Here is a 13,941-nt window from a genome sequence, read left to right on the forward strand (position 1 = left end):
TGATCGAGCAGCAACAACCGACGAGGCTTCTTTCCCCCATTAAAGCTCACCTTTGCCTTCTCTGACATCCATTTTACGACCCTGGCAGCTCTTTAAGGAAATACATTCTGAAACGGGTCCTCATTCCAGTCTGAAGAAGACGGCAAATTATATCCAGGCCCGTTTTGATCCGAAATGTGTATTTGAAAAAAAAGAAAGAAAAAAGAAAAGAAGAAATGGCCGTTGCTCCGTTGAAATTCCCCGGTTGCCTTTTGAAGCCTCCTTCAATCGAGTCGGGCAGTAAGCGAACATTTGCATAGACGGATAAAGGATGTGACAAGTCCTGTAAATCGCTTACAATCCAACGAAATGATCTCTCGGCAGACACGGTGGAGCCAGCCCTACCAGGGCTTTGGAAAATGTGCGAACAACCTCTTTTGTCGGGGAGGCATGATGATAATGAGCCGGTACTTATCTGGCCTTTGATGTTGTGTTTACCCCTGTCGCTGTTTACTTGGGGGCGCCCCATATAAGGGAAGATGCGCGTCACGGCCTGCGCGTCCAAAGGCTTCGGCTCATCTAGCACTCCCGCACAGGACCCGGGCTCGTCTAACCCCCGACGGCAAGCGCGCCATGACCAAGGCTCCCTTCTCCGTGGAGTGGCTGTCCCAGAGCAGCCAAGCCACCAACCACGCCCGGAGCAGGGAAGGAGCCAGCCCAACCGCGTCTTCGACCTTCCCCGACGGCATCCGGACCCAGCAGAACGAGCCTCCGTCTAACTGCCGGTCTGCCGGGAGAGAACGAAGGCCGGTCGGGGAAAAAGTCGATCCCAGGGGCCACGAACCGCCTTCTGAACATCTCCCTTCGCTCCAGAAGAAAGTGGATTCCTCCTCGACGTCAGCAGGTACTACTTCTCTAGCAGGCTCCGATTCATGGAGGAGAAGCTATCAATTTGCCTTCACTAAACTTCCAATTTGTGTCCTGATTGATACCAGCTGCTGGGAAACGGAGGGAGAACGCTATTGAGCTTCCCATGGTCATCTGGTTGGCTACTGTTAAGACCAGGACGCCGGACTTGCTGGGCCGCTGGCCTGATCCAGCACGGCTCTTATTATCTTTATAGGTTTTTTACATTGATCTCCGGGTTTCTAAACTCGCAATTCCTCGGAAGCAAGTGCCCCTGCTGTTGCTTTTTTTCGACGGAATAATGCAACTTTGGGGAAGGGCGAATCCTAGTGCTCTCTAGAGTCTAGCCGGACCTTCCAACGTGGGGAATATTGCCCGTCGGGGCGCGAAGGGGTTTTCTGGGGACGCTGGTTCGAAAGCCTAGGAGGTTGGAAAGGCGGCAACATTAATAATGGGAAGCGAGAAACTTGCTCGGTTTTCCTAACAATCGAGCACGGAATAGAGTATAGGCCACTTACTATTTTCCGGTTTCCCGGCCACTGATCAGGTCCTTTGCTTCCCGTCAATTCTTTTGGCAAGACCGAGCTGCGAGCTGATCGCAAGCCGCTTTCCCGAAAACCCATCCGAGCCCTTCTTTCCACCTGGAAATACTGGCCTGTGTTTCCACCTCTATCTGTCAAACTAAAAGCCAACTTTGCGGGTGAAGACCTGGCTGAAATATATCCCGATCCTGTGCGGGAAGTCCTAACCAGCTCTATAAGACTTAATCACCCAGGTGAAACTCTTACATCAAATGGCAAACTCAGGTGTAGGAATCATAGAATCATTGACTTAGGAGGGACCACGAGGGTCACTTGGCCCAACGTGGAGCTCGAAACCACGACTCTTGAGATTAAAAGTCTCATGCTCTTATCAACAAACTACCCAGGTCAGGGGAAAGGAATCGCAGCTGTTGGTGTGGCGGTTCAGATCCTTTGCAACTGCCTGCCACCAGTCGGCCACCTCTTTTATTATCTTTTCGGCATCTATTGAAGTCCTTTCTCTTTTAACAAGTCTTTTAAGTGGAGATCTCCCCACCCCCGGTCTTCTCTGCATTGGCCTAGAAGTCGCTTGTGTGTGTTGTTATTGATGTTTTTATTGTGAAATAGTTCGGGGTTTTCAAAGAGAGCGATTGATAGAGCAGAATAAAATAGAGGATAATGGAAGTGTTTTCGCGGTGCTGTGAACGAACGGCGCTAAAACTGCAATTAGATGCATACTTATATTGGGAGTAAGTTCTCTTCAGTGCAATGGGGCTCTTTATTTTTTTATTAGACATGCATGTAGGCTGGACGAATGAGCCGGAAACAGCTGAGCCCAGCTTACTGCCCTAGGATTTTGGGGAGATAAAACATCAGTTTCTCCCAACGTGGGAAAAGTGTTCCTTTATCCTAACCTACCCGCTGTTGATTTCCACGGTGGGCGTGTCCCTGACCCTGGCTTTTGTCTCTTCTTTCTGCCAGAGGCGTCTGAGGCTCCCAAGCGGGCGTGGAGTGCAACGGAAGCCAGTTCGGACGGCGAAGGGAGCCTCTCGGAGGGCCAGACCCCAGAAGAGGGCAGCGGTAGTAGAAGCACCAACAGCCGCCGCTTGCGCACCGCTTTCAGCGTGGAGCAGATCAGCACCTTGGAGAACTCCTTTAAGCGTCACAGGTACTTGGGCGCCGCAGAGAGACGCAAACTGGCCAGTAAAATGCAACTCTCCGAAGTGCAGGTAAGTGACCAGACTGGCTCAACTCCTGACAAACAGAGAGAGACCCTAAAATGGCTATTATACTGAGTAAAAGTCAATAAAATAACCTAGCTACTTTTGGGGAGGCAGGTGGGTGTGGATGTGTGCATGAGAGAATTTCCTTGACTGACTTCTCGCTAACTTTAAACAATTCTTACTGCATTTTATATCATGCCTTTCCTTCAGTGTGAGGTTCAAGGTCTCCACCCACCACCACCCAAAAAAAATGACAACCTGGAAATTACTTGGTGGTTTGGGAAATTTTAAAGAAGCAGAATGATTTCAACATAAAAGTGGTTGAGTGAGGGAGAATGCTCTGTTGACCAATGAAGGGCTCCTCCATTAGTTCATCCACTTCTCTCTCTCTCTCCTGTCCACAGATCAAGACTTGGTTCCAGAACCGACGGATGAAACTGAAGCGTCAGTTGCAGGAGATAAGACCCGAACCTTTTCATGCAGTGCCATTTTACAGCCCCCTCCCTTTTGGACCTCAGAGTGGGCCTGTGTCCTATGTTTACTCTCCACACCAGCATACTTTCGCTGGGAGGGAAGCTGTTCCTTCTGGCATCCCCTTCCCTCCAATGCCAGCTCCAACTCTGGATCCCAGAAGCAACTCTGGAGGGCAACCTGGTGCTCTCTGGCCAGTGCCCATGCCCTACTTTATAGGATGCCAGGACCCTAGAACTGTCTTCCTGCCCCTCTGAGTCAATCGTCAGGGATGCTGCTGACCCACAGAAGGATTTGCACTAAAGCCTGCTCTTCCAGAGCTATATTTATAGCTACCGAGATCCCTGGATACATAGGCTTTGAATATATTTTGCACAGAGATATAAATGGGTGAGTGGGAAAGTGGGGTGAAAATAAATAACTACAATGTGGTTTTTTTAAAAAAGCTAATTCATTCAGCAAGACCTTACTGGGTTTTGACATTTAAACGAGGGCTTGACACAGACCAGCTTCAAGCTGCCCCTTAAATTTAGGTCATGTCATTGGGCAGAACAGCAACATCTGGAGAAGCCTGATATAAAATTAGACAAGAGCCCATCTCCTGTGATCGATTTAGCATGATCAGCTTATGCTTGATTTAGGGCTTGATAGTGTGTTGTTCGGAGAGTTGTGCAATAATAGCATCAGAGAGATGTTAAACACTGTGATTAACTTACTTCTTTGTAAGGGTGACCCTGAGAACATTGATGTGCCATAAAATTCTGGTGTTCATTCACAACCCACTGATAAAGTTGTCTGTGTTTGCAGTGCAATATATTGTACTTTATCAATATATTGCTCTTTATGATAAGATGTAAGCCATAAGCTAATTCAAAATGCTTTCTGCATTAATAGGTATGTTTTTAGCCGGGGTTGGGTGGGGATTGGACTTTTTTTCCAATATCAAATACAGAAAATAACTGGAACCATTAATTTTGGTAAAGATGTATGCATGTGCAGAATTAATCAGATATATACTATTAGTATATAGAGCCCTTAACAGCCTGGAACCACTTTATTCTTTACCTAGAATTTTAATTTTGTTGGGTAAACCACTTAGAGGTTTTATTACAGTCAAGCAGTGCATTTCGTTTTTCAAAAGCAGCTATATAATTTTAACATTTGTGTAGTGCTTTCAGATATTCACATGCATTACCTAGTTGAAATGCTAACAACAATCCTGTAAACAAGATCCATGGGCAAAATGTGCCTCCAGACCTCTCTGGCACTTGGGACTTTCCCCCAGGCCTCAACCCATCCCTAGTCACACATCCTCTCCCCAGGCATGTTTGGCACATTCCTTTGCTGTTTTTGCCTGGCTGGAATGTGTCTATGAACTCTGATCATGTTTTTTGCTTCCTTGGATGGAGGAAAGAGGTTTCTCTGTGTGTATGTGTAGAAACTAGCCTAATGTACAAGGGTAACATTCACTTGTTCCTCTGCCTATGTGTTCCTCTGGCTCTGCTCCCCATGGTCATGGGGCCTCCAGAAAGGCTGAAAAGGAGTCCCCAGTCCAGGTTATTGTTCCCCATATAGCAGATGAAGACTGAGGGAACTTGCCACATGCATTTTTATAAAATCCTTATGATACAGTGGTACCTCGGGTTACAGACGCTTCAGGTTACAGACTCTGCTAACCCAGAAATAGTACCCCGGGTTAAGAAGTTTGCTTCAGGATGAGAACAGAAATTGCATGACAATGGCGCAGTGGGAGGCCCCATTAGCTAAAGTGGTGCTTCAGGTTAAGAACACTTTCAGGTTAAGAACGGACCTCCGGAACGAATTAAGTACCCAAGGTACCACTGTACTACTTTTATACTCAGGTAACTACAACAGCCCTGAAAGGTAGATCATTAATATTCCCCACATTACAGAATAGGGGTTTATAGTGAGCTGCTTTGTAATTTGCAGGGCAGGCCTGTTCATGTCTACTCAGAAGCAAATTCCCTCAGGTTCAATGGGGTTTATTCTCAGGTTATAGGACTGTAGCTCAGTGGTAGAGCAAATGCTTTGCATGCAGAAGGTCCAGGATTTAGTGCCTAGCAACTTCAGGTAGGAAATGGGACGCGGGTGGCGCTGTGGGTAAAAGCCTCAGCGCCTAGGGCTTGCCGATTGAAAGGTCGGCGGTTCGAATCCCCGTGGCGGGGTGCGCTCCCGTTGCTCGGTCCCAGCGCCTGCCAACCTAGCAGTTTGAAAGCACCCCCGGGTGCAAGTAGATAAATAGGGACCGCTTACTAGCGGGAAGGTAAACGGCGTTCCGTGTGCTGCGCTGGCTCGCCAGATGCAGCTTGTCACGCTGGCCACGTGACCCGGAAGTGTCTCCGGACAGCGCTGGCCCCCGGCCTCTAGAGTGAGATGGGCGCACAACCCTAGAGTCTGTCAAGACTGGCCCGTACGGGCAGGGGTACCTTTACCTTTACCTTTAACTTCAGGTAGGACTGGAAAAGTCCTGAAATCCTGGAGAGCTGCTGCCAGTCAGTGTAGGAAATGCTGACTTTGATGGACCAATAGTCTGTATAAGAGAGCTTTCTATGTTCCTAATGTTAGCACTTTAGACAAAGTGGCCCAACAGAAAATAAATCTAATCATTTTCTATCTTTTGGATAGTCCACAGATATCTGAACTGTGATTGTATTTGATTTGATCTGCTCTGATTTAATATTACAGCATTTGTGCAAATGTTGAGAAGTGAATTATTAATCTGTTAATGAGTATTAAGAGGAGATTTCATGTTTCTACTTCATTTCAACGTGTATATTTTTATATGCTCCCCACACAATAAAAAAAAAAGTTTTGGAAGTTTCATTTGGTTCACTTTGCAAGCCCTCTTTTTTTTTTTTTTTAAATGGATTCATTTAGGTAGTTGTTAGCAGGATCAAGCTCCAACTGTGTGTGTGTGTGTGTGTGTGTGTGTGTGTGTCTTTTAGCTAGGCTCTTGACATGCACTGGATTCCCAGAGAAATAATTGAACCCAGATCTGCATCAAGTTGAGGTCCATGTCATCATGAAGTAGCAATGCAGAGCTGATACTCCCTCCACTTCCAGCTGGGTGTGCTTCCATAAAAATACACATTTTCAAACTTTCATATATATCCAGCTAAGTTATACTCAAGAGTAGAACCATTGATGTTAATGGACCTATGTTAGTCATGCCCATTAATTTCAATAGGTCTGCTCTGAGTATGACTAGCATTGGATACAACCCTTCAATTTAATTTACAAGCCTATGGATTTCATCTCAACACATGACATTTCAATGTGTCTGGCTTGAATGACCTATTCATATTTAATGGGTTAACTTGAGAATGCAATCGGTGAAGTACCACTTTTTCTACTTTGTTCCTTAAACAGCATACAGACGTGTAATTGCATGTCACACACTGATTAGGTGTGTGGCATGGTAAAACTTGAGCCAAGCATTATGCATCAAAATGGGTAATTTCATTTGCTTCACTGGGATTCTGCAAGATCTGGCTCTTTGCTTTGAATAAAAGGCAAGGTATCTGAGATCAGAGCCCATCCCTAATCCCAAATCCTCATGCTGAAACGACTTCACATATCTTAATTCAGCTGTTGATTGTGTGTTTAAGATTGGGACCCTTAAACTCTAATCTCAGCCTTAATCCAGACTAGCTGGGGTTGATGGGAGTTGGAGCCCAATAAGATAGGGAGTCAGCAGGCAAAACTAGAATGAGTTGGCTCTGTCTGGCATTGGCTCCATCCACTGTTGACCTCTCGACTTTCCACCAGCTCCAATGAGCACTTAAATGCCACTGCCTGTCTGCTACTTTAAGCAGCAGGCTGTAGCTCTTCCCTTGCAAAGGACCACTTGTGAGCATCTAGTGATATTCTAGTCCTTACCCAGCACCAGACATTTGATCAGCATGATGTATGGACTCATCATGTGGAAAAACAGGTGGCATATAGTGCGTGGTTCATTCATGTAACTCAGTTCAGTTGCCCTTGTTCATTTATTCTCCTTCCCTGTTGGGACCTGGATTAGAGCAGAAATAGATGGAATCCTACCATATCCTTCAGCAACAATGAACATATAACTGATGGGAACATCTGGAAGCTAATAGCAGATTGTCAGGGTGGTGGAAGGTACCATTTCATACTGCATCTTGTCTCTAGCCTTACTCATCCTTATGTGAATCAGTTGCAGAGAGAGCAAAAGGGGGGGGAGAGAGTTTCTGGTGTTATAATTCTTCTCTCTTCAATGTGATGAAAGATTAAGATGCCTCCAAGGGAACCCTGACATGTGACTTTATCAGACAAAAAAGGAGATTTAGCCTGGGAGAGTATAAAAAAATCAAAAGTTTTCTGAACAAAAAAATTCTAACCAGCTCTATTCCCACTGATGTTTTGTGATTCAGAAAACAGTCAGAGTAGCTTTGCTTTCTAATTCCCTATGGGGCTGTAAAATGGTGATGGACTTAGCAAATACCTGTGGAGGTATCCTTCCTGGCGTTGTACACATCAAATTGTGCATCAATGTGAAAAGGTTGAGATGCGAAGTATTGGAAATTGTGCAACACACAGCCCGCTGAAGTTACATTGTACACTTTTTATACTAAGAGCTTGTTTATTTTTACAGGCTTTCCAAGAAGGATGAGTTTACACACAGGCAGAATCTGATGTGTTTTAGACCTCTATGGCATTCTGTGATGGTTTATTTGGAATACTTATATTCAAGATGGACGCGGGTGGTGCTGTGGGTAAAACCTCAGTGCCTAGGACTTGCCGATTGCATGGTCGGCGGTTCGAATCCCCGCGGTGGGGTGAGCTCCTGTCTTTCGGTCCCAGCTCCTGCCCACCTAGCAGTTCGAATGCACCCCTAAGTGCAAGTAGATAAATAGGAACCGCTTCATAGCGGGAAGGTAAACGGCGTTTCCGTGTGCTGTGCTGGTGCTGGCTCGCCAGAGCAGCTTCGTCACACTGGCCACGTGACCCAGAAGTGTCTCTGGACAGTGTTGGCTCCCGGCCTCTTAAGTGAGATGAGCGCACAACCCTAGAGTCGGACACGACTGGCCCGTACGGGCAGGGGTACCTTTACCTTTTTATATTCAAGACAAATAAAGTCTGGCTACCATATGGCAACAGACCTAAGTGTAACTAACTAGCAACTAACACATGAGTTTTAGGTAGCATGCATTTGTGTTCGATCAGTTCACGGAAGTATACATTCACTTCACAACAAACCTGTAAGGTAGGGCAGACTGTGAGAGAGGACGACTTACTTCAAGGCATTCCTGTGAGTTTCACAACTGTGTAGGGATATGAACGGGGTCTTGCTGGTCCAGATCTTGCACTCTGTCCATACTGGCCTTAGTCTAATCAAAGTTTCTTGCTGCTGTGCTGTATGTTCAAAGAAACTGGCCCTTCCAGGCCAAGATATTGAAACAACAGCAACACAGAGACAGAGAGTACAATTACCTGGGAGAACTGTTTTCCCACCCCCACCCCCTTTTTGGCGGGGGAAGGATAAATGCAGCCATGGGAAAATCTCAGTTTGGATCAGGGTCATAACAAAAGGAAGGACTTAAACTCCTTCCTTTTGCACCAGTTTCCTGGCCCAAATCTCCCGCCAAGAGCTGGTGGGAGTGGCAGGTGTTGTTCTGCAAAGCCAGCTGCTGCTCTGGCAGAGTGATTCAGACCAGGAATGGGTACATGGAGGTAATAGTTTACCCATCTCCACCCCCAGGGCTGTGATCCTAATCTGAATTGGATCCCATGACACCACATTTACTTTTTTTTGGGGGGGGGAATATTGTTATATATTTATAGCCTCCCTTTTTCCCTGATGGGACTCAAGGCAAGCTTACAGATAAAAACAAGAATCACTAAAAACATGGGGGAAATAACCATAATTAAAAACAACTAAACATTAATAGACTTAAAACTATATACATATAGAAAATCTGTTTAAAACATACAAATAATTACAATAATAAATGGTGTATGTAGGAGGCCGGGAGAGATGAGAGGGAGATATAGAGCCTGAGCTCCATGAACTGGTTAATCCATTCTGCATCCAACAGCTGTTAAGCCATCCCTAGTTTTGGACAACCAGACTGGGTGCTTGTACTCCAAAATACACCAGGGCTAGACTTGGAATGCTAACTCATTGAATTAAAAGCCCTGCAGAGTTATAGGGCTATCTAGTTCTCAGGTGGCCTTCAAAGCAGGAGATGATGCTTGTCTGTTTCACCCCAGGGCATATCTCCAGATCTTACTTGCTGAACTACAGTCATTAAGAAAGGATGTTAATAAGGAGAGAATTTACAGCCCACTTAGCTCTCATTCAGAAAGCAATGGAGAAAAGCAGAATGAATGGGAGGAGCAGAGAAAACTGCTGATGAAGTCCTAGGAATAGGTAACAGTGTAGACTGCTGCCTTGTTATTTTTAGAAAACCAAATATATTATTAATTTGGGAACAGCTATGCATCGGCAGAATGCGCCCAGAAAGGAGTACATCCAGAATCAATGGAGAACTGCTATGATCTAAGAAGGATCCTATTCATATCTCCCAACATTTTCCTAGTTTAACTAAGAGAGTTTTCATCATCTTTGTAATTGTTTGGCATAGAAAATAAAGATGGGGAAACAGCAGTGTGTCACTTTTGTTGATGGATGCCAATTGTTTTCTTAGGCACCAAGCAAGCTGTTCTAGTTTCAAGGTCTGCTTGTTGAGGCAGCCATTCTTCACCACATTGGCCTCAACAATTGACCTCCTTGAGGTTGGTATGGTGAACCAATTCTTTACCACAAGGCTCATGAGATCCACTGACAAGTTCTCTACAGCCATGATTTGGAAATCATAAACTTAACTGAGGGGAATGGAGAATTGGCCATGCATGCACAAATGGTACCTTCTGGACCCCATCAATACATTTTGGAATTGGTGGATTTCAGGCTTATTTTTCTTCTGCCATTCGAGTTAGGATGTGACATGCCAAAAAGTGCCCCTCTCTCTCAGAAGGCGCTGTATCCAGCTGTGTTGCCTCTTAAGGACCGATGACACGTGGTCTTAAACAAACAAGGAACTTGTGACATTCTGTGGAAGACAAGTGGATGAAAATGGAAGGGAGGTGAGATAAAGTAACATCAGAGAAGATGAAACAAAAAGGAAGTGGAGAGGAAAAATCAGATAGATGATGATAAGCTGAGTAACTTATGTTGTAGCAAACAAGAGGTGCCTTTATGGGTGCCAGAGAAGGTCAAGCATTTACCTAACTTCAGGAGCATAAAGCAACAAACACATTTCCTCTGTGCTGTCAAAGGAGATCTGCATTCAAAACCAGTTATATACAGGCCCCAATAGTGAGTTGATGTAGATGAGAATGCATGGCCCCAATTCAGTCATGCACAATGTGATCATTTGGAGTTGGAGCAGAGTCACAGTCTTTTAGGGACCAACTTCTGCTACAATAGGAGTCTTATTGTAAGCTTTCTGGTTACACGGAAGACTTCACCAGGCAGAACAGAATGATAGTTTAACTCTCAGATAATTATGTGTGATAAAGACTTCTGTGTGACACATAGCGTTTCACCTGTAGATGGTTCTATATCAACTAACGTTAGTGAAATAAAATAGGCTACTTTTTCTGTTATATGTCTTAATCTCTAGGACCACAATGGCAATTACCATTTTAATGGCAGGAAATACAAAACAAACCATTTTGAAAGATAATTGGTTGAAAAATTTGCCTTTCTTAATGACACTGAAACATAATGTTTATGAACATAAGCAAGTTTAACTATGTTCCATAGGGCTCACTCCTAAGTAAATGTGTTTTTAGTATGATAATTCTGTATAGTGCCATAATGGGCAGTATGCACTACCATCCATATATATCACAAAGTTATTTTTCTTTTCTTTTTCTGTTGAGAAAAAAAAGTGTTAAAGTATGAGGAAAATATTCCAGTTGCAATCTTCTTAATCAATCTCATTGTGCTACTTTCTGGAAAACTGTAATAAATTTCAAGCATCTCCCCATTGTTAAGCATAGAGTACAATACATTATCAAATATCTTTAGTGTGGTCACTGATTGCTGATTGGGGTAATGTTTAGACTGAGCCTTTGATCATGAGAGACTGCAGAAAACCTGTTGTCCAAAGAGAATTCAAATCCTAAAAATACCTTCACCAGCATCTAGTGTTGTGTTAAGGAGGTATCGCCTAAGGCTATCATTCGGGGCACATCTCTGTAGAACAACAACCAGCATCTCATTTGTGAAGGGATTTCTTGTAAACAAAACTTCTATCCAAACAGTTGCTCCATTGCTCAGATATAGTCCTATGAAGGAATCTGCAGGGACATTTCCAGATGGATTTTATCCATTCATTTTTTAAAAAGTGAGTATAACTCACTCTTCATCCGTAAAGACACCTGGGAGGGATACATAACATGAAATACAATGACACAACCAGAGCCATAAAATAGATGACAATAAAAGCATCTACTACAAAGAGCAGCAGCTAAGACAAGAGCAGAGCTGGTGGCACAGATACATCAAAACCAGAATTCTAAGCTTAGGAAGGCTTCAGCTGATGCTACAAAAAAGTCAAAGCCAAATATAGCATAGGATTGCATCATAATGTTTGTCTTTTTCCTTATCTCTCCACCCCATGCTCTGCGTAGCACCTGATGAAGTCCTGAAGAGTTCTGCAGGACTCAGAAAGCTTGCCGCTATTTTGTGACATGCTGGTTGGTCCTAGTAAAAGTATTGCCCAACTGTGTATTTTGGATCTTATGGACCAATGCAGCTCCAGTTGCTTTTTATAGAACTGCAGTCACCTTTAGGAGATCTTATGGGTCCTGTGTGATCAGGATGCTTGGACACTCTCATTCAAGAGAGACTGGTCCAAGTAAAACACATATCCTGCCTGTGACTCATACTCAGAGTAGGTGCACTGAGATCAATGGACTTGGCTAACTTAGAATTATAGAGTTGGAAGGGACCCCGAGGGTCATCTAGTCCAACCCCCTGCAATGCTTGTCCTCAGAGTACGATGTAACTGGACACAGCCCATGGAGTACAGTTGAGCATATGTAGTGTGCACTTTCTCAGCCACTGAGAAACTAAGGACCGGCCTATTGCCACAAATCTGTAACTCAGGACACTGGTCTCAGGCCAGGAGATCTTCCCTGAGAGGTCGGTGCCTCCTTTTCAGAAGTCAGCTCCCCATAGGGAGGGGCTGCTTTGCGAGGGGGGGAGCCGGGTCTCCATAGCGACCCTGGAGTGGGCGGAGGTAAGCCGCCCATGTCAGCAGGGACCCCAGCTGTGTCTCCTTCAGCCCAACCAATTGGGCTTGCATAGGGGGGTGGCTTCTCCTGTGGCCAGGGATGCTGCCTTTTCTGCTTCCAGTCAGATCTCCCAGCCCACCCACCCTCTTTTTTGTGGTTTGACTACGACCTTGCTATGACTTATTTCGGTCGCCTGGTTGTCGGGGCCGGGTAGGAATTTTCCCACTTGGCATAATTTGCTCTAGCCACTTGTTTTTCGCCTACCTATTAGCAATCATCACAACTTTGTGAGGTTAGGCATTGGGTAAGCCTTTTATGGGAGGGGAGGTTGCTGCCTCCGCCTGCCCCTCCATGGTAAGGGTATCCCGTTAAAGGGAACCAGGGGTGTGGTTCCTGTCTGAAGCCCGGGCATGGGATAGGGCCAAGACACATCCCTAACGGTGACCGGGGGGGGGGGGCTCATTTGATGTACATCAGAGGGCTCCCCCCCTTCCGGTGGTTAACCCTTCAAAGGGTGTGCAGGAGTCAGGTTATAGCATGGGTAGGCAAACTAAGGTCCGGGGGCCATATCTGGCCCAATCGCCTTCTAAATCCGACCCGCAGATGGTCCGGGAATCAGCATGTTTTTACATGAGTAGAATGTGTCCTTTTTATTTAAAATGCATCTCTGGGTTATTTGTGGGGCCTGCCTGGTGTTTTTACATGAGTAGAATGTATGCTTTTACTTAAAATACATCTCTGGGTTATTTGTGGGGCATAAGAATTCGTTCATTTCCCCCCAAAAAATATAGTCCGGCCCACCACAAGGTTTGAGGAACAGTGGCCGGCCGCCTGCTGAAAAAGTTTGCTGACCCCTGGGTTATAGTCTTGCTTCACCCAATTGCCAAAGCCAATACTGCTCACATCTGTAACCAATAAAGTTGTGGCCTCATTTATCCCATTAACCCAATACATTTGTTCTCGTGTGTTTTATTCCAGGGAAGCTTGGGATCTGGGTCCTTGCCATGCAACTTTAGACCCCTACTGACTATTATTATTCCTTAACAGATACACTCCAGGGAAACATGACTGAATCAGCAAGGCAATCTGGGCTTTTTCTTGCTCAAGCAACCATTCTGCAATGGGGCTAGGAAAGTCAGCAGGGAGCTGTGTCCTCCGGCAAACCACTCTGCCCCCTGCTGCCCCCCTACCAGGCAGGCAAAACCATTTCAGGCTGTGAGTTCAAGGAGAAAGATTTCACCCTACCAGGCCATTAGGTCTAATTGCCGCCTATTATCTCTCCCTTTGAAGCACAATTAACTGTCAGTTAAACTAGGATAACCTACACCCTTCCCTTTCCAAGGAGGCTGGGCGTGGTGGTGGTGGTGGTGGGGGGGGCACTCAAGCTTTGTTTTTTTGTGGAATATTTTCTTAACTCAAGGCAGTTTGGAACTGGAAGCAGCTGCAAGGAGGGGAGGTCTGGATTTCATCCAGCTGTTTTCAACACATCTGTGACAAAACTGGGGAAAGGAAAAGTGGGCTTCTAAAAGTGGTGCACGGGGGAGGGGGAG

General features: G+C 45.3%; 1 protein-coding gene across 2 annotated transcripts; it reads left to right on the plus strand.

Moving 5' to 3' along the window:
- The first annotated feature begins 508 nt into the window (after positions 1-508).
- On the plus strand, positions 509-5,944 carry LOC114596715 (uncharacterized). Of its 2 annotated transcripts, XR_013393231.1 has the most exons (4): positions 509-883; positions 2,388-2,635; positions 3,034-5,191; positions 5,572-5,944. XR_013393231.1 is itself a non-coding variant. In XM_028728461.2 (3 exons), the coding sequence occupies exons 1-3, from the start codon at positions 613-615 to the stop codon at positions 3,355-3,357; spliced, it is 843 nt and encodes a 280-aa protein (XP_028584294.2). In that variant the 5' UTR covers positions 509-612; the 3' UTR covers positions 3,358-5,944. The 2 variants fall into 2 exon arrangements, 1 of the variants encoding a protein (XP_028584294.2); XM_028728461.2 differs by having other exon boundaries at positions 3,034-5,944.
- Positions 5,945-13,941: the final 7,997 nt, after the last annotated feature.

The sequence above is a fragment of the Podarcis muralis genome, chromosome 6 (assembly GCF_964188315.1).
Source record: "Podarcis muralis chromosome 6, rPodMur119.hap1.1, whole genome shotgun sequence".
Classification (NCBI taxonomy): domain Eukaryota; kingdom Metazoa; phylum Chordata; class Lepidosauria; order Squamata; family Lacertidae; genus Podarcis; species Podarcis muralis.